The sequence below is a fragment of the Phasianus colchicus genome, chromosome 31 (genome assembly GCF_987193195.1).
Source record: "Phasianus colchicus chromosome 31, bPhaCol1.hap1.1, whole genome shotgun sequence".
Classification (NCBI taxonomy): Eukaryota; Metazoa; Chordata; class Aves; order Galliformes; family Phasianidae; genus Phasianus; species Phasianus colchicus.
Window position 1 is genome coordinate 1,606,218 of NC_143466.1, and position 19,466 is coordinate 1,625,683.

General features: G+C 53.2%; 4 protein-coding genes and 1 pseudogene across 4 annotated transcripts in view; 3 read left to right on the forward strand and 2 right to left on the reverse strand.

Annotated features, from left to right (window-relative positions):
- Positions 1 to 19,466, reverse strand: part of LOC149914177 (T-cell-interacting, activating receptor on myeloid cells protein 1-like) — an 82,876-nt pseudogene that overhangs the window by 53,644 nt on the left and 9,766 nt on the right.
- The window catches only part of LOC149914182 (osteoclast-associated immunoglobulin-like receptor), a 51,282-nt gene that overhangs the window by 25,116 nt on the left and 6,700 nt on the right, over positions 1 to 19,466 (forward strand). The gene's annotated exons all lie outside the window — the stretch shown is intronic.
- LOC149914185 (uncharacterized) lies at positions 5,935 to 8,289 on the forward strand. The gene is made up of 3 exons (XM_090127920.1): positions 5,935 to 6,347; positions 6,782 to 6,916; positions 7,730 to 8,289. Exons 1-3 carry the CDS (start codon positions 5,963 to 5,965, stop codon positions 7,864 to 7,866), a joined length of 657 nt encoding a protein of 218 aa, XP_089984046.1. The 5' UTR covers positions 5,935 to 5,962; the 3' UTR covers positions 7,867 to 8,289.
- Positions 9,703 to 12,633, reverse strand: LOC149914186 (osteoclast-associated immunoglobulin-like receptor; the record flags this gene model as incomplete). Its single annotated transcript, XM_090127924.1, has 5 exons — positions 9,703 to 11,254; positions 11,619 to 11,656; positions 11,757 to 11,897; positions 12,016 to 12,327; positions 12,408 to 12,633. Coding segments are annotated over 5 exons (855 nt in total), but the record flags the coding sequence as incomplete, so codon positions are not given.
- Positions 15,179 to 19,190, forward strand: LOC149914187 (osteoclast-associated immunoglobulin-like receptor). The gene is made up of 4 exons (XM_090127510.1): positions 15,179 to 15,212; positions 16,277 to 16,429; positions 16,547 to 16,825; positions 16,907 to 19,190. The coding sequence occupies exons 1-4, from the start codon at positions 15,179 to 15,181 to the stop codon at positions 17,356 to 17,358; spliced, it is 918 nt and encodes a 305-aa protein (XP_089983636.1). The 3' UTR covers positions 17,359 to 19,190.

Sequence of the window (19,466 nt, forward strand, 5' to 3'; positions counted from 1 at the left end):
GCTCCTTCAACTAACCTCCCCAGTCTCCTGAAGTCATTTTTCGTAGTCCTCAGGCTTCCGTCAGTGACCTCATCACTGCCAGCCTGGACTATCAATAAGGGATAATAATCAGAGGAGCGGATCAAACTAGGAAGTTTCCTAGAAATATCCCTGACCCGGGCCCCAGGGAGGCAGCACACCTCCCTGCGGGTGGGGGCAGGCCGACATATTGGGCCTTCAGTTCCTCCTAGAAGGGAGTCTCCTATGACTATTACCCTCCTTTCTTTTCTGGAGGAGGCAGTCTTTAAGCGTGCAGCTGGATGCCTCTCCAAAACCCTCCCTGTACTCCACAAATCCATGTCCTGCCCCATAGACCTATGACCCCACAGCCCTCACCACAGCTCTATATCCTGTCTGGTTGCCCCATATCCAGCCTGGTGGCCTTGTATCAAGATATATAGCACCGTGATCTTGTATGCCCAACCCATACAACCACAACCCCACATCCTGCCATATAGTCCCCTGACCCCATATCCCTCCCGTGACTCTCCATTTTTCCCCATTGCCCCATTACAGCCCACATCCCTCAGCCCACCAGGACCCCCACGTGTGCTCACCTCCTCTGTTCACCTCAGTGTCTGTGGGGAGCTGGGTCCCGCCCCATAGATTATGTGGGCAGGGGTGGGGCCGCATTTGGGGGCCACCCCTGCAGAGGCCCTTTGTCCTTTGTGATGGGGTGGGGACACCATCTAGGGTAAGGGACACTACTTGAGGGTGAGGGGACATTCTGGGGGGGAGGAAAAACAAAGGGGGGGGGGGGGGAAGGTGCATATTTTGTGGAACACCCGATAGATCTTTGGGGTGGGCACAGAGGAGCAGTGACCTCAGGGAGGTGTCCTATAGGGCAGCGGTGACATTGGAGGAAGTTTGGTGTTTCCTGAACAGCAAACGTCAGCTGTGTGGTGGCGGGGAGTCCCAAAATAGCAGTAAATGTACAAAAAAGGAGGTATAGTGCTGTGGGCTGTGTCCCAGCACTGCCGTCACTTTATACATAGATCCAAATACCCTCCATGCAGCATTTCCCTGAGGAACATGTGGAGGTCGGGACAAACATCACCATCCGGTGCTGGAACCAGGGTTTTCGAAGCACCACTTTCCTGCATCAGGACAGGGACTCAGCTCCAATCCAGCACAGGAACCCCAGTGTTGGGGGCTCGGCCACCTTGACCCTCTTTAGGTGATTTCAGCCATTGTCCAGGCGAGCACAGCATCACCTGGCTGCTGCCATGCTGGGATAACGGGGCCCACAGCCTGGATTTAGTGGGCATGGAAGCCAGGCAGCTGGGATCCCTCTCTGGGGAAGGGGGCACTGACAAAGTCATGGAAAACATGACAGTGCTCTCCCTCTCTGGACACAACTGCTGTCAGCTGTGAAGGAGAGTTGTCCTGACAGGGACGATGCCACGTGTCAGCCAGGGAAGTGGGCAGCATGGAAAGGGGTATCCAGTGTGGGAGGGAATGAGCTGTGCTGGAGGTGGTGTGGAATGGGGACCTGAACAATGACCAGTTCTCCCAACATCCAGACAGTGTCAAATGTGGAGGAAGTTTGATTGGCAACTCACCATCATCGTATGGTAACTCACAGACAGTAAGAACCTGGAAATTTGGAGAGGGGCAAGTGGTGGAGGAATTGGCTGATCAACTCTGGCAATAGCAGTTCCACCAACCGGGTAGAAGAAAGGGACAGTTGGGTTCACAGAGCAGTGCCATATCTGGGAGGTTCCAAAGATTCACCTTTCCCACAACTCACCGAGTGGGACGGGACATTTTACTTGGCATCATGGGCAGAATGCCCTGAATAAAGAGCAAGAGGAATCCAGAAGGGCTATCATCTGAGTTGAGAAGGAAGGATTCTTGTTTGGACCTTGTCTGAGTTTCCTGGCAGCTGCTCATGTCTACACGAGCTCAGCCTGATCAAGAGTGCAGAGCAGATACAGGAGTTGTCAAAAGGACACTGAAGGAGACCTGGTAAAGGCGAGGCCATTGTTTGTGGAGTAGGAGGTGCTGCAGTGAGAGCAGTGCAGGAAGGTAGATGTGTTGTGCACCAAACTGGATGAGGAACTGAGTCACTGAGAGTGGTGACAAGGAGTTCGCAAGCTGAACTGGAAATTGAGCCAAAGCTGTGCTTGGGCACAGCACAGCTGGCAGAACCATCTGCATGAGGCTTCTGTGAGAGAGCATCAATTACAGGTAGCAGCTGCTGACCTGGCGGGGGAGGATGTGGTGAGTGAGTGTGGCAGCCCAGGGATGGAACAGCAGTGTGTTGCTGGAAGTAGCCTGCGACTGCCCATGGCAGGAAATGGGAGATATAAACGCAAGACGTGATGATAAAAATGCCCCTCACATTCACCCTTTCATTAAAACAGAATATCACAACGAGGATGGGCAACCTGCAGCATGCCTGTATTTCTATTCAAAATGGGGAATTAAAAGAAGCAAAGCCCAGATAAGAAGCCCAGCGAGTGCCATTTCCTGATACCGGATGCAGGCACCAGTGGGTTGGTCACAGAGCAAGAAGTTGCCCTGGGATTTGGCATTTTGGGGACAGTCTTGTGAACTTCTGATCTATGGATGGGGAAAATAGTAACGTGGATTCCAGGCATTCTGAGAGTGTTTTTTCTCCTTCTGAGAAGCATGATGGTGAGTGTTGTTTTGGGTGCTGGCTGCTCATGGCAAGCTTGGTTTGGGGTTTCTTGTTTCAGAGTTTTCCCCAAGAAACACCAGCAGTGTTGGTTGTGTTCTGGGCTGGTCGTGGTTTGTAGTGGGGACAGAAGGAAGGAAGGGATGGGGAAGAAGGAAGCCTGCAAATGTCCAGAGGTGGGATGGATTTGCTCCAAACAGTAGCCCTCATCAGGAAACGCTGATGTGAGGAATTGCAAGTTGAATCTGAAATGGTGATAACGCAGCCTGGGTCCTGGTGGGATGAGGTCTACACAGACCCACGTGCTACCAACCCTCATCTGCTCTACCCTGGGATCATTTCACAAGGTCTGGGGTCTGTGGAGCTCCCAGCCCATGCTCTTGAGGCCCTGCAGAGCCTCCACCACCTCCACAAGAACACATGGAGGGGATGTCCTTCTCCCTGTGCCCACCAACGAGGAGCCCAGCCCACATGTGCCTGCTGCCATCACCTCCTTCTACCAGCTCCTTCCTCACTGGGAACCACTGGAGCAACTGGTTAGGATCCAGGAACCTGCAGATATGGGGAGAAAACAGCAGCCATCACCTTCTGAATCACCGCTGCATGGGACCCAGTATGGAAGGTCTGTTTTTCAACAAATGCGGACTCTTCCAGCTCCTGCCGTGTGCCCACGCTGGCACCGGGTCTTCCTGAAAGCCAGTGCTCTGGGGCTGCTGCTTCTGCTGGTGACTGTGCTCGGCGTGCAGGGTGAGTGCCCAGCTTGTAACCACATCCACAGCATCGAAACCACAGCTTCTCTGAGCAGAAATCCGGTCTGCTTATCCCCCAGAGGGATACCTGGGCTTTGTGTTGGGTTGGGGATGACCAGCCAGCAATCCCAATGCATCACCCAACATGGGCAGGAGATGCAAGCAATGTTTCTCTGATTTCAGCTGGCTTCACTAACTGAGTGCAGCCACAACCAGAAGAGATTTGCACGAAAGCTCGAGAGTCCAACCCCATCCCTGCTCGGTTGCCAAGGCTTTGTCCCCAGACAAGCCCATCTCCCCCCACTTTCTGCCTCCGAGTTTCTTGGAAAGCAACACCACATCCAAGCACTCCTCAGCACAGCACTGAGATTTGGGGGAGGAATGGGGTGGAGCCATGTGTGATCTCTTTTCTTCTGCAATATCTTTACTGATCCACCAGGAGAAGCGAGCTGGAAGGACCATGGAGGAGCAGCTTCTGAGGGAGCCTTTAGGGAAGGAGCCTGGGATGGGGGATAGGACTCGAGGTTTTGGGGACATCTGTTGGGGGAATTTTGGATGAGCACATCTTTGGGGGGCACCTGGTAGATGTGTGGGATGGGGAAGAGAAGGGCAGTCTCCCTGGAGGTTCCCATGGGGCTGTGGTGTCACAGATGGAAATTTGGCTTTTCCTGAACCACAGAGGTCTGCTATGAGGAGAGGGGAGAAGGAGGATCTCAAAACTGGGGTAAATGTATTTAAAAAGGAGCTCCATTGCTGTGGAGCACAACGTAGGCCCCTGCCCCACAGATAGCTCTGTACATTTGGTGATCCACACTCAACTGTGGACCCCCCCCAAATCCTGTCCCATTGCTCACCTCACAAAATTGGAGTCGTCTCAACAACCACAACCCATAGATTGGGAGATGCTACAATCACCTGTGGAACTCCAAACCCCACCCTACAGATCACCCCATGGATTTGGAGACCCACCACCAACCCTTGTCCCTAGATCTGGAGGCCTCACAACCTCCTCTGGATCTTCAGCTGCTCAGAGCACAGCAGCACAGTGTGACAGAGCGTTCTCAGCCACAACACCCCATAGGAGACACGTGTGCTGTGTTTGGCATCCCAAGGGGAACACCATGCAAAGCCACACACTGGAAGCCCTTTGGGGACAGCGTGTGGCACCAGAAGGGTGACAGCCCGTGTGGGGCACCCCAGTAAGGGTAGTGTGTACGATTTCAAGTGTGGCATCCTTTCCCAGGCCACACAGGGCCACTATTTGGGGACAACAATTGTCACATGGGAAGGAGATATAATGGAATCCTGTCCCCAAGGGGAACAGACAATGCTTCTCCCGCCAATCCCCATCCCCACTGCAGTCTCTCTGTCCCCAAGCTGCTCCTGCCTCATGGCACCAATGATGCTGGCCCACATCCTCAGTGAGCAACAAAGGGGTCGTGGTGCCTCGGGGGTTGGTGGCCCTGTGTGGGACCAGGACCGTGTCCCTTGAAGGTTGGTGGCTGGTGACAGTGAGCAGAGCACAGCATCTTTAGTATGGGGACAGGGTGAGAATGGGGAGAGAGGCAGGGGAGCGTGGTCAGAGGACCATCAGAGGGGCAGAGGAGGGTGTGCAGGGACAAGGCTGACTGCTTTTTCCTATCCTAGTGCCCCGACCCTCCCTGTCACTACACCCCAGCCAAGGGGTGTCCCTGGGGGACACGGTCACCCTAAGTGCCACCTGCCCCAGTCAGCTGCCTGGGTTGAGCTTTATCTGGATGGACTTCTGAGATCCTACAAGGACGTGGACAAGCATCAGGTCATGGATGAGTTCTCCTTGGTTTGCGTAAAGCTGGAAGATGCAATGAAGGATTGGTGCCAATACTGGGTTTTGGAGCCACCAGGAAGATCAGAGAAAAGTGTCCCCATCGAGTTGGTGGTGACAGGTGAGGGTTATGGGGAAAGCAGATGGCCCACGGCATTCTCCACAGGGCCATGTCCTATCTCTGTTCTCCCTCTGCATCCAGATAGTCAATATTCCCCACCTAACATTTCCATGAGCCCTGACAAAAGCGTGGCAGTGGGGACCAATGTCACCATCCGCTGCTGGAACCAGGGATATGGGGGCATCATCTTCCTGCACAAGGATGGGCACTCAACCCCTCTCCAGAACCAGGACCCCAGTGATGAAGGCACGGCCACCTTCATCCTTCTTGCGGTGACCACAGCTGACAATGGCACCTACAGGTGCTCCTACCACCCCAAGGCTTATCTCTTTGTGCCCTCACCTCTTGGGGACAGCGTGAGACTGGAGGTGGCACCCACACCTTCACCCCTAGGTAGTTCCCAGCCCCCATTTGGGTGCCTCCAGTGTCACCCACAGGTGGCAGTATCATCACATCCCTTCCCCATCGCGGTGATGCTGAGGATGAAGGCACCCAAATACCTTCACACTCAGGTGCTGATTTGGTGTCCCATGGGAACCTGGTGATTGCAGTGGTGAGGGGCTGTGCTGCTGTCCTCGTTTTTGCCCTCAGAATTTTCTTTGTCATTGATGCCCGCAGCCTCTGGATTCAGAGAGATGAGAGTCCGGGTGCTGACGTGGGTGCTGGAAGACCCCATTAATGCCTCCCCACAAGGTGTCTCATCTTTGGGGTGCACTGTGTGGGTTAGATACACATTCCCTATTTTGGGCTCCCTGATGCTCCCTGACAATGTCACCCTGCGCTGCCACCTGCCCCGGGTGCAAGCCTGGGTCCAGCTCTGGTTGAATGGAATTCTGAAATCTAACAAGGAAAAAGACAAGGAGCAGGATACAGCTGAGTTCTCCTTTGCTGTCACAAATCTGGAAGACACCGGGACTTATCAGTGTCGGTACCAGGTGTCAGAGCCACTGTGGACATCAGAGAGGAGTGATCCTGTGAAGCTGGTGCTGACAGGTGAGGGTACTGGGCACAGAGGGTGGCCCTGAGCTTTCCCCCGAGGATCAAGTCCCATCTCTTTTCCTCCCTGCACACAGCTCATAACATCAGCCCCTCACAGTTCCTTGAGCCCATGGCACATGTAAGAATGGGGACCAATTTATCCACCCAGAGCTGGCATGAGCATTCTGGTGCTGCATGCCTCCTGCACAGTGCTGAGCACTCAGCCCCTGTCCAGCTCCAGGATCCCACTGGTGGGGCACAGCCACCTTCATCTACTTAGGGAGGAACCCAGCCTATGCTGGCACCTATAGGTGCTCTACCACCCCATGGACCACATCAGAGAATTAGTCTGAGACCCACATCTGTATGCCCCCAGTGTGCCCTGTGAGTGGCAGTGTCACTGCATCCCTGCCCTGTGCTGAGGACACCCAAACACCCCAATCTCACAGGTGCTGAGGTGTCATCCCGTGGGAACCTGATGGTGGCGGTGGTGAGGGACTGCACTGCTGCCCTCATCTTCAGCCTGAGCCTCTACTTCATCCTGGATGCCTGCAGCCCCTGGACATGGAGAGATGAGAGCCCTGGTGAGGAAGGAGTTCCAAGTTTTCCACCTCCTATAGACCCCACAAGCATCCCCCACCCATCTTTGATCCCCCATAGATCCCATATAGACCCCACAACTGGACCTTGAGGCCCCCACATAACCCCCTACCTTCCCCCTCCCCTTTTCAATGCAGGTTTCCCTGCATGACCCCCAGCCTCATATGGCTTACCCTGACATTCATGTGCACCACCTGTATCCAGGCCCATGGGAATCTCAAATCTGCATTTGGGGGACCTCCAGCCCTCAAATCTATACCGCCAGACACACAGAAGCTCTCCAAGTCTTAATTACTCCCCAAACCTCATAGGTCCTCACAGCTCTAGCAGAGGGACTCTAATGCGCTCACAGAGAAGCCCAGTGTCTAAGGACCATGGGAATCTCAAATCTGCATTGAGGGGACCCCCAGTCTGCAAATCTATTCCCCAAGACACACAGAAGCCCGCCAAGGCTTAATTAGGCCCCAGACACCATATGTCCCCACAGCTCTAGCAGAGGGACCTCAAATGCGCTCACAGAGAAGCCCAGTGTCTAACCCATGGGGACCCCAACACAAAGGCCCTGTGTTCCTCAGTACCAAATGCATCCAGATGCTATGGGCACCCTGAAAACACATCTGGACCCCAAATATCCCCCGTGTAGAATCCAAATTTGAGCCTCTCCCCCAGAAATACAGACCCACCCTCATGGACACCCCTTCCCTCCTTCCTCACATACCTACTCCACAGCCCCACCCCAAACTAAAGCATCCTGGGGACCCCCATGATTGCAACCCAATTTCTGCCTCTATCTCCAGGTGCCCCCCAGGGACAGCGAGGGTCTGACCTACACCGAGATGCCAGCTGTCATCCCGTGCTCCCAGCCTCCCCGTTCCCCCACTGCCCCCCAGTCCCCCATTATTTACACCAAAGTGAGCACAGGGGATCACACTGATGGACCTCCATTGGTGTCTCAGTTTTGATGTGCATGCAAGGGGGCAGGTGCCACATTCCCTGCTTGATGTCCTCTTCTGACCTCGGATCAGATAACCTCCCCTAATCTAACACTCCCAAATTCTCACTGGTGCATCCCAAATGCTTCCCACTCGCTCCAAATCTCTAAATGCTCATCTCTTATACAAAAATCCTTCCTTATCCCCTCAAATGTCTTAGCACACCTTGAGTCCTCCAAATGCCCTCCAATTCACTCCAAAACACCACCACCATTCCTCTGAAACCCCCTGAGCTGTTCCAATCTACCCCTCTACTGCAGATACTCAAAAACATCCATTTCTTCCCCTCCCATCTCCTACAGATGCCCTATAGATCCCCTATTGACTCCACAAAATCCCCTGCCTCCCTTTGTGCCCTGGTTTTATCCTTGGTCTTTGGGTGTTGAGCAATTCCCTTGTGCATCACTTGCTTTGCAGAAGTAAATACATCTATCTGATTATCAGTACTGTTATTTCTCGCTTTCTTTTCGGTCTCAGTAAATAGATTTTTTCTCCACCGATGAATTCTTCCTCATTTTCTCTGCTTCTCTCCCCAGACCCACTGGGAGGGATCAGTGAGAATAAAAGCTGTGTGGTGCTGAGCTGCTGCTGTGTGACAGCACCGCACTCCTTGTAGTCCCTCCCTCCCTCCATGCACAGGACGTGACACTCACCTGGTGCAGCTGTCAGATCCCCTCAGTGTGGGAAGGTCTGGTTGTGACCTCCCAGCTCTACCCAGGAAGGCTCCATGCCAGAGAGGTCCGAGCAGGGACAAGCCCTGGCTGCCTGGGAAATGCCGGTGTTTCAGCTCCCCTGTTCCCGAGGAGCTGAAAAGGTGCAGTGGCTGCCCTTCCCTCCTGAGAACTGGTTGGGCTCAGAACCACCCAGTGTGTGCTGTGTTGGGAGCAGCACTGCTGACAGCCCAGAAGGAGAGGCACTGCATTCATCACCCTGCTGATGGAAGGCTGATATCCTGGCAGGAACCACGGACAGCCCTGCAGAGCCAATTCACTGCTGAACGGAATGCCACTCGGCGATGCTGTGTGGTGCTGTCAGATCCAGCAGATGAGGAAATCATTCTGTGCCCTGAATTAGAATGACAGGAAGAAGGGACGGACTCTTACAGTCCCTAAACACTGTTCAGCTCCAAAATACCCCCACCACCCCAATATCTACATCCAGCCCCAAAAAGTCCCATCCACCCACAAAATCTCCATCCACTTCCCAAAATCTCTATCCCCCCAGAAATTTCCAGCCACACAGAAATCTCCATTCACTCCCAAATTCTCTATCCAGCTCCACAACCTCCATCCAGACTACAAATACTTCGTGCATCCCCAAATATCCATCCAGACCCCAAACACAAAATCTCCCTTCACCTCCAAATTCTCCATGCACACCCCAAATCTCCATCTGGTCCCAAAAACCTCCATCCAGCTTTTAAACACCCCATCGAGCTCACAAAATCTCCAAAGTTTCCCCTTTCATTACCAAAAGGGGGAAGTCAGCTCCCCTGCCCTTCCCCTCACTGCTGTTCCCACACACCAACTTCCTCTTTTCCCCCATTGGCTGACAAACCCCACAACCCCTCTGTCCTTTTCTGAACAAAAATGCATTTTCCCCCACCACCAAAAATAAGCAAACCCAACCCAAACTCTGCTACTTAAACCCACAGACCAGTGTGAGCATCAGTGAAGCTGTGTCCTGACAGATAGATAACCTTGGTGGTCATTAAAACCAAAACAGCAGGCATGTTTGGCCTGACCTCACAGCTGTGTCACTGTCCTTCAGCCCTGATGTCAGTACTGGGTGCTGTGAAATTATCAAAGGATTTGCAACATCACTGTCAGCAAAACCTTGTGCCCAAGAGCTGCTTCTGCTGGAATGGAATAAAAGAAAGGTAAAACCTTCCAGCAATGGGAATCCTGGCACCCAAAGGACGGACAAAATACTCCAGTAATGGGAATCCTACCACAAAAGGCAGGCAAAAATACTCTAGAATGGGTATTTTTAACACCAAATCCAGGATAGAAACCCCCAGAAGCAGGAATTGGCCCTCAAATTGAGAATTAAGCCCTCCAGAAGCACAACTATATAACTGTGCAGAAGAAGAAATCCTCCCCAAACAGTAGCACAGATCTTCGTAGAAATAGGGATCCTGTCCTAAAAGGCAGGATGAAATATTCCAGACTGGGAATCTCCCTTCATGAGAACAGGAGAAAACCATCCAGAAGTGGGAATCCTCTCTCAAATGCAGGATAAAACCTTTCACAAAGGACAATCCACAAGGATAATTCTACCGGAAATGAGGGTAAAAATATTTGGAAATGGTAAATCTTCCACCAAAGGTTGGTTGAAACTCTCCAGAATTGAGAATTATCCCCAAAAGAAGGAATGACAACCTTCAGAGGTAGAGGAAGGGTAAAACCTTCCAGAAATAGGAATCCTCCATCATGGAGCAGAATCTAACACTTCAGAATCAGAACTCTCATCCAGGAAAGTGGGATAAAACGCTCCAGAAATGGGAATTCTGTCCCAACTTCACTGTGGGCGGGGTGCTGGTTTGGGATGTGGAGCTGGAGATGCGCACACGGGAAGGGGACGTGTGTGTGCTGTAGGAACAGACGTGGCGCTGACGTGGGGCACATGGTAAGGACACACGGACACAGGGAGGGCCTGGAGAGTGCAGGCACAGGGAGCACATGTGCACTGTCCCTCTCGGGGGGTTTGGACGGAGGTGAATCTCTCTCTGTCTCCTGAGTCACACCTCTCCCAGCCAGCAGGGACAGATACCGCGATGGAGTCAGCCAAGGCTCAGAGCAGGAATACACGTCCATTTCCTGAGAGCTTCTCTTCAGAGCACTGCTTTGGAATGAAAAACTGTCCACAAAGTCTTGTTGCTCACCTCCCGCATTCTTTACCGGTCTCAGAAAACATGCTAAGGACACCCATGTGCAGCACTGTGCACATCTACTGGTGTACACGCGTGATGCTGCAGACACCAAGGAATGGAGTTAATCACGGAGTGCACATCTGGGTATAACTGTTGTGCACATGTGACAGTGAACACATGTGACACACAGGAACACATGCAGTGATACATGCATGCAGTGCACACGTGACGGTAAGCACACACAACACACCTGCACTGTGCACGCTGGCAGTACATGTGAGCACATAACACACACGTGTCTGTGCACACGTATGGAGGCATCAGTGATGCCTCCCAACTGCTACCTCGGCGTAGATAACAGAGGGCTGGGGGTCAGCGGGGGGGTTGAGGGGCGGAGTGCTGGGGGTCACAGCTTGCAGCTCCATGTAGGTCAGACCCTCGCTGTCACTGGAAGGCACCTGGGACACAGTGGGAAGGCAGAGTGTCAACCTGGGGGTCCCCAGTGTCCTTTGGGAGGGACACCGCGTGAGTGATGTTTGGGGTTCTTCCTACACAGTGTGAAAGTGGCCCATGGGATCTGAGGGGTATTTAAGTTTTGGAGGGGCCAGGGGAATCTGAGGGCTCAGATTTGGGTGTCTCCACAATGCAGATTTGGAGTTCCTCATGGTCTGGGTTTGGGGGCTGTCCTTAACATTAAGGCAAACCATATGAGGCTGTGGATCCCCTGGGATCCCCATGGACAGGGTTTGGGGCTGTGAATGGGATCAGGACATGTTCCAAGGGTCAGGCCGGAGTTTGGGGTTCCCTGACCTGGACACTTACCTGGAATTCCATGTCCTCAGGCCTTTCTGCAGGGGTGCCTGCATCAAAACAAGGAGGAGAATGGGATGGGGCTATGGGGGTAAGTGGAGACTTTGAGAGGATCAACTGAGAAATAAAGACGCTTAAACCCTTCCCCACCAGGGCACTCATCTCTCTGTATCCGACGTCTGCAGGCACCGAGGAGGAAGAAGACAACAAGGACGAGGATGAAGACAAAGGCAGCAGTGCAGCCCCCAGCCACTGCCACCATCAGCATCCCATGGGAACTGTCTGCAGCACCTGTGGGATCCGGGTGTTTGGGTTATCACATCCTCAACCACCACCTCTATAGGGACAGGAGGTGACACAGCCACTCATGGCGTGGCGCCAGGGGTACTCAAATGGGGTAGAGACCCACCCGGGTGTGCAGGTGTGGGTGTCACCTCCAGAGTCACGTTACTCCCAAGGGGTGAGGACAGAAAGGGGTGACCCCAGGGGCGGTAGGAGCACCTATAGGTGCCACTGTCAGCTGGGGTCACCCCAAAGATGGTGAAGGTGGCTGTGCCCACCACATTGGAGTCCTGGCGTTGGATGGGGGCTGAGTACCCATCCTTGTGCAGAAGGAAGGTGGCCCCATAGTCCTTGTTCCAGCACTGGATGGTGACATTGGTCCCCATCTCCACACATTCCTCAGGGCTCAGGGAAATGCTGGGTGGGGGGAAACTGCGATCTGCATGAGGGAAGGGACAGCAGTGGGACACGGTCCTGTTGGGAGCAAGCAGAACCATCTGCTGTCCCCAGTGCCCTCACCTGTCAGCACCAGCTCCACAGGATCACTCTTCTCTGATTCCACTGCTGACCAAGGCAGCCGGTACTGACACCAATATCTACCTGCGTGCTCCCGATTTGTGTTCAAGAAGGAGAAGTCTGCAGTGTCCTGCTTCTTGTAATTGTAATTGCGGTATGTTTGATGCCCTTCCTGGTACAGCCGGACCCAGGCAGCCAGCTGGGGCAGGTGGCAGCGCAGAGTGACATTTTCCCCCAGTCACACACAGAGTTCTGCCAGCACGTGGTCCTGCACTTTTCCCCCCATGGAATCCCAAACACAGGACATGGCTCCAAAGGGGTGTCCCCCATGGAATGTCACATGTGGTCCCCAACACATCCAGCTGGCTGTCCCTACGCACTTCAGGTACCACACTCCGTCCCCACTGTGCTTTCCTCCACCATCCCCACTGGGGGCAGTAGCAGGGACCTTTGGGGATGCAGTGGCACCACGCAGGCATAGGATGTGCTATGGGCACACAGGCACAGTGGAGCACACGTGTGGCACAGACATGGATCAACTCTAAGGAAATGTTTTGGCAGTAAGGAGTAAGAGTTTTGGCAGAGAAGGAGCACACGTGTTACACCAATGCGGTGCGTACCTTCTAAGGACACACTTGTGCATTGCTGTGGTCACACACAGGTTTACAGACATGATCTCACACACAGATACACAAAGGCAAGGCGTTACACAAGCAGTACATCTGTGTGTACATCTATGCAGTATATTTGCAAAACACAATTGTTCACCTCTACTCATTGATTCCCAACCCATCCCCGAGCTGCACCCGCTCACCCCATGCAGCTCTCCTCAGAGTTCCATTTCTCACCCGATGCCATATGGTGTGGGAGATGCCTTTGGCACTGCAGGTCAGCTGTCCTGGTTTGGTCCCCTCTCAGCTCCTGGTGCCCCCCAGCCCCTTGCTGGCAGCACAAGGCAAGAAGCTGAGAAACGGAACCACTCTCAGCTCTGTGCAGCACTGCTCAGCATCAGCTGAACCACCTCTGTGCCATCAGCATTGGTTTTCTGAAGCCAAAACTCACGGGACACAAGGAAGCAAATCAGCTTTATCCCAGCTGAAACCAGGACAATACCCCGCCATGTTCCATACAGCTTACATCAGGCTCAGGTCCCACTGTTTCCCATGCAGCCTAATTAACCACCATCTCCTATCCTGTGTTTCAGTACACATACACACACAGCATTTCCGCGGTCCCTTGGTCATCCCTGTGAAGTGTTGGTGGAGCTCATTGAGTCCATGGCTTTGGGCACCATCAGCAGCGCAGGGTGCGCTTGGTGGCTGTGACTCGTGGTGTTCGCCAGGGGTCGGTGCTGGATCTGGTGCTGTTCAACATCTCCATCAGAGACCTGAACAAAGGGATGGAGTCCACCCTCAGCAGGTTTGCAGGTGGCACAAAGCTGGGAGGAGTGGCTAACACACCAGAGCTCCGTGCTGCCATTCTGCACCATTGGGTTGGGCTCTCTTGAGTGGTGTGCAGTGACTGGACGAGGGGCAGCGGGCACAAACTGGAGCTCAGGAAGTTGCATCAAATCATGAGGAAGAACTGCTATACTGTGTGGGAGACCGAGCACTGAAACAGGCTGCACAGGGAGGTGGTGGGTTCTCTTTCTCTGCAGGTAATTAAAAGCCACCCGGATGCTTTCCTGTGCAACCAACAGCAGGGAAACAAGTTGAGCAGAGAGGTTGGATTTGGTGAACTCCAGAGGTCACTTCCAACCCCACGCCTGTGGGACTCTGTGCTATGACCCGACTAAGAATCTGGGCTAACCACAAGGCCTGTGGCAGGGGTTGGATCAGCCAGTGTTTGATGGAGGGATTTAAAAATGTCCATCAACACTTGGCACTCCTGTGGAGCAGAGAGTGCCCGTGTGAGGAGTTCCCGCGGTGAGGGTCCTGCAGTGCCAGAGTGATGGCACTGCTGAGCACAAGGAGCACATGGCATCCATGGCCGCTGTCACACGAGCACACGCTGCAGACAAACGGGCAGAAGCATCCAGAATTGCAGGGCAGCCCTCAGAGGCGAGAAGCAGCGCCAGCGCAGTGAAGGGAACAGCCCTGAGAGCTGTGATGGATGGCACCGAGTGAAGGAACAGCTGAGCGCTGTGAGCAGCAGCTCTGAGGCTGCTGTACCGCTGAGAGCAGTTGTGTTGGAACACGCTCTGCTCACAGCTGTCGGGATCTCCACCCTTCGGGCCCCACATTGGCCACCAAAAGGATTGCGGTGCTGTCACCCAACAGCTACTCAGCAACACACAGCCCTTCCAGCACTGACCTTTCTCTTTGTGGTTTGCCAAGAGAATCAGACAAAAAAAAAAAAACAAAACACAATGGTTGAGACAAAATCTGTTTACTCAAACTGAAGAGGAGTAGAGAAATAATTGAGAAATTGAGAATTACCAGTAATGGTAATAACATTTTAATGCTTGCTTAATCAGAGATGCTCAACCCAACTGCCCACCACTCTCTGACCAATGCTCCAACTTGGGAAGGACTTGCAGTCCCAGTGGGTGTTAAGAGAATCTGAATGTTCCACCGCCCATTGCTTTCAGCATGGTTCCCAGCAGTCCATTGCATCACCCGATTTTCCCATAAGCTGGTGCATGACAGGGATGTGACATACCCACTCAGTGTCACGGTCTTTGGCCCACGTGTTTAGGAGGGTGTTTTTAAAATGAGTTCCATTGTGTGACTCAGTTCTGTCTGGGGTTCCATGTCACTGTGCACACATGCTGGATGCAGGCGTGCAGCCCCTCCCATCCTGCCCAACGTAAGCAGGTAAGCTTCTATATTTATTAAATGATTACACGCATATTCATAATATTTCTAAGAAAAGGGGTGGTTATTACAATTACTTCAAGGTATTCATGACAATAGCCCACACCCATTCTACGCCCCGAACTCCACCCCTAATTCATGCTTCTACACATGCATGGTGCCTCCTGGTGGTCATCCTGGTGCTCATGGGGATGAAGGCAGTCTATCTTCCTTGCAGTGTGCTTCTGACCCTGGTGTAGTTTGAGGAAGTATTCTGGCTTCAACTAACTCAGTTTCTAGGATGTGGCTCCTTGCACCAATCAGCAGGCTCTTTGGGTTACGGTTGAGGTCCCCCACATCTTTCCCATTCTTTGTGCTCAACTACTTTCACAACATAACAAATAAGCCCTTTCTTCACCCTTGCTCCTCATCCTCACTAAGCCCAACCCCTTCTCTACCTGTTCAGGGCACTCTCCACACACACTCACTCTCAGCTTCTCTCACACCCTGCCAGATTCTCCCTGCAGCTTGGCCGGCTCGGTGCTGCTGTACGGGGTCTCTTTGTGATCCTCCCGGTGGGTTCTTCATCCTCATGCTGATGTTCAGATGGAATGAGACGGAGAAGGCCAGGGGCAGATTTATCCTCATCTCTTGATGCTGATTGCTCACAACTCCCTCTCGTTCCCTCCCTGGGCTGTCGCACTCCTTCACCACATCCACCCCTCCAAGTCTGCAGCTGCAGTCTGCATTTGACGCTCTGTCACAGAAGCATCATGCAGATGGTTCTGCAAACTGCGCTGAGCTATCTCTGCTGCAACCACTGCTTTCCCTTGAATTATAGCTCAGATTGCAAACTCCTTATCACTCCTCTTAGTGACTCAGTTCCTCCCTCCCTTTGGCCCTTAACACATCAACCTTCCTGCGTTGCTATCAGAGCAGCATTTAAAGCTCCACAAAAAACACGCTCTGCTTTACAAGCTCTACATCTATGCTCCATTGCCAAGTCCTGGATCCGTGGATCTAGAAAGTGGATCTCCTGACACTCCGTGTCTCCACTGCAGACTCGCTGTGCCTAAGGTGATCCTGCCTCATGGCACCAATGGTGCTGGCCCTCATCCTGGGTGAGTGACAGTGGGGACGTGGTGCCATGGGGGTTGGTGGCCCAGTGTGGGACCAGGACCGTGTCCCTTGCAGGTTGGTGGCTGGTGGCAGTGAGCAGGACACAGCAACGTGAGTATGGAGACAGGGGGAGAATGGGGAGAGAGGGAGGGGAGCGTGGTCAGGGGGCCGTCAGAGGGGCACAGGAGGGTGTGCGGGGAGAAGGCTGACTGCTGTCCCCTGTCCTAGTGCTCCGACCCTCCCTGTCGCTGCACCCCAGCCAGGGGATAGAAGTGGGGGACAATGTCACCCTGCGGTGCCACCTGCCCCAGCCAGCTGCCTGGGTCCAGCTCTGCCAGGAAGGAGGTTTCACCCCCTGCATGAAGAAGTACAACGTTCAGGACATGGCCGTGTTCTCCTTTGCTGTCACAAAGTGGGTGCACACAGGGACATACCGGTGCCAGTACCGGGTGTCAGAGCCAGCAGAGACATCAGAGAGGAGTGACCCCGTGGAGCTGGTGCTGACAGGTGAGGGCACTGGGGTCCGTGGGAGGCCGTGAGCTGTCCTCACAGGCCCAAGTCCTATCCATTTTCTCTCCCATCGTGCAGATCACTGCTTCCCGCCACCTGGCATTTCCATGAGCCCCAAGGAACGTGTGGGCATGGGGACCAACATCACCATCCGATGCAGCAACATGTACCAAGGGGCCACCTTCCTGCACAAGGACGGGCACTCAGTCCCTATCCAGCAGCAGGACCCTGATGGTGGGGGCACGGCCACCTTCACCCTCGTTGGGGTGACTCCAGCTGACAACGGCACCTATAGGTGCTCCTACCACCCCAAGGGCTTCCCCTTTCTGTCCTCTCCCCTTGGGGACAGCGTGGCACTGGAGGTGACACCCACACCTCCAATGGCAGAGTCCCATGGGAACCTGGTGGTGGCAGTGCTGAGGGTCTGTGCTGCTGCCCTCATCTTCTGCCTTGGCGTCTTCTTTGTCCTCAATGCCCGTAACCTCTGGATACGGAGAGATGGGAGCCCTGCTGGGGAAAAGGTTAAATAGATTTCATCTCTGATTCGGATTCCATATGTTTTCTACCTGTGCTTTGCTCCCGTATACACACCCTCAACTCTCCTCCACCTCCTCTTCTAACCTCTATAAACCCACATTGCTCTCCCCTGCTGCCAGTTCCATCTCCTATTAATCCCCACTCCACCTACCTCGGGACATCCCAGTAACTCCCACCCAGCTCCACTCTCCATTTGGATGCAGATGCCCACTCCCAAATGCCTGAGGCCATGCAGTTCCAGGTCAGTGTCTGGGTCGAGGGACCCTCCATCCCAACCTGCCCCCTCAGATCCCATACCAGAACCTTAATACCTGCTGATGTGGACCCTAACGGACCCTCAGTTCATATGGTTACCCTATTAAGTGCACCTTCCAATAAGAACTGAGATTTATGGAACTGAAAATCTACATCTTGGGGACCCCACAAATGCTAATCTTCACTAAAAAAGTCCCAAGGAGACATCAAACCTTGCAATGGGACTCCAAAACTACATCTGTAGAGAACCCCAATTTCTGATCCATGAGAAACCAAATCTGTGCTACCCAAAGACCTCCAAATCCTGCACCCTGAATACCTCCAAACAGATTAAAGGGACTGCCAAAAAACCACCCTTGGGGATCCCCATTTGATGAATCCCAAATACACATACAACAACCCCCCCGGAACTCATCTTTTAGGACACCCACCCAAACTTTTTACACCTTGTGTGTCTCCCTCTCAACCAGATTGAGGACCCCCATGGTGGCTCCCCACTCTTCCTTTTGTAGCTCAGGTGCCCCTCAGAGACAGGAAGGGTCTGACATATATCGAGCTGTGACCCCCAAACCCCATTATCTGCATCGAGGTGGCTGCTGGGGAACTCTGCTGATGCCTCCCACAGTGCTTCATTGTTACGGTGCACTGAGGGGAACAGATGCCACATCTCCTGCTTGGGGCTCTATGGAGCTCTGTTCTCCCTGCAGACTCCACAAATCCCCTAATTCTATCACTCTCCGATTCTCACTGGTGCACCACAAATACTTCCCAATCACTCAAAATCCCCTTTTGCTCATCTCTTGCCTCAACCCCCTCCTGATCTCCCCCAGATATTCTAACACACACACGCACCCTACATTCTCACTGGTGAATCCCAAATTCCTTCCCAATCCCACCAAGTCCTTAAGTGCTCATCCCTAACCCCATAATCTTTCATTATCCCCCCTCCAATAACTTAACATTTTATGAGATCCCCAAATCCACCTCAAAACCCCACCACCATTCCTTTAGAAACCCAAATTCTTCCCACTCCACACCACAACCCCACCACCTGCCTTGTGAGACCTTCACAACTGTGCCAATCCAGCCCTCCCCTATACACCCCCCAAAGTTTCCCCTGCCCCACATTCCATCCCCTACACATCACCAGTAGCCCCCCCAAGTGCCCCCTGCCTCCCCTGCTGTCCTGGTTTGAGAGTAGGATGGTGGGTGGTGAGCAATTGTCTCGTGTAACATTTCCATGCTTAATATTATCATTGCTGTTATTTCTGTCTTGCTTTTTGGTCTTAGTAAATGATTTTGATCTCAATCCAGGAGTTCTTCATTTGTTCTTCCTATTTCCAATCTCCCCTTCCCTATTAGCAGTGTGAGCCCCATGAGGCTCCAGCCCTCTGCTCATCTTGGTGGCCATCCTCTGGATGTGCTCCTGCAGTGCAATGTCCTTCTTGTGCTGGGGAGCCCAGATTGGAGGCAGTATTGCAGGTGGGGTCTGACGAGAGCAGAGCAGAGGGGCAGAATCACCTCAGCTGGTCACGCTGTTCTTGATGCAGCCCAATGTGCCGCCCTCTGAGTTAGAGACCACAGAGAGCTTTGCTCTCCTTCCATAGTCAGGAGGACTCCCAGTCCTCAGTAGGCCTAGTGCTAGTACCACTCGTTCAGGAGATTCTCCACACACATTTGGACTCAGTTTCTCTAGCAAGATTCCTTCCTGCTTGATGGCAAGGGGGTCTGTTTTGTGGTCATCCCCAGAGGTTGCCCATCCTCATAGTGATATTCTGTTTTAATGGAAGGGTGAATGTGAGGGGCGGCTTTATCATCACGTCTTGCTTTTATATCTCCCATTTCC

What these genes read in the sequence shown, in the direction of transcription:
- LOC149914185 (XM_090127920.1), top strand. Translation starts at nt 5,963, where the DNA reads ATGCCCGCAGCCTCTGGATTCAGAGAGATGAGAGTCCGGGTGCTGACG. An exon ending in TGTGAAGCTGGTGCTGACAG is followed by an intron (nt 6,348 to 6,781) that starts GTGAGGGTACTG and finishes CCAATCTCACAG; the next exon opens with GTGCTGAGGTGTCATCCCGT. An exon ending in ATGGAGAGATGAGAGCCCTG is followed by an intron (nt 6,917 to 7,729) that starts GTGAGGAAGGAG and finishes CTCTATCTCCAG; the next exon opens with GTGCCCCCCAGGGACAGCGA.
- LOC149914187 (XM_090127510.1), top strand. Translation starts at nt 15,179, where the DNA reads ATGCAGGCGTGCAGCCCCTCCCATCCTGCCCAAC. An exon ending in CCCCTCCCATCCTGCCCAAC is followed by an intron (nt 15,213 to 16,276) that starts GTAAGCAGGTAA and finishes GCTGTGCCTAAG; the next exon opens with GTGATCCTGCCTCATGGCAC. An exon ending in AGTGAGCAGGACACAGCAAC is followed by an intron (nt 16,430 to 16,546) that starts GTGAGTATGGAG and finishes CCCCTGTCCTAG; the next exon opens with TGCTCCGACCCTCCCTGTCG.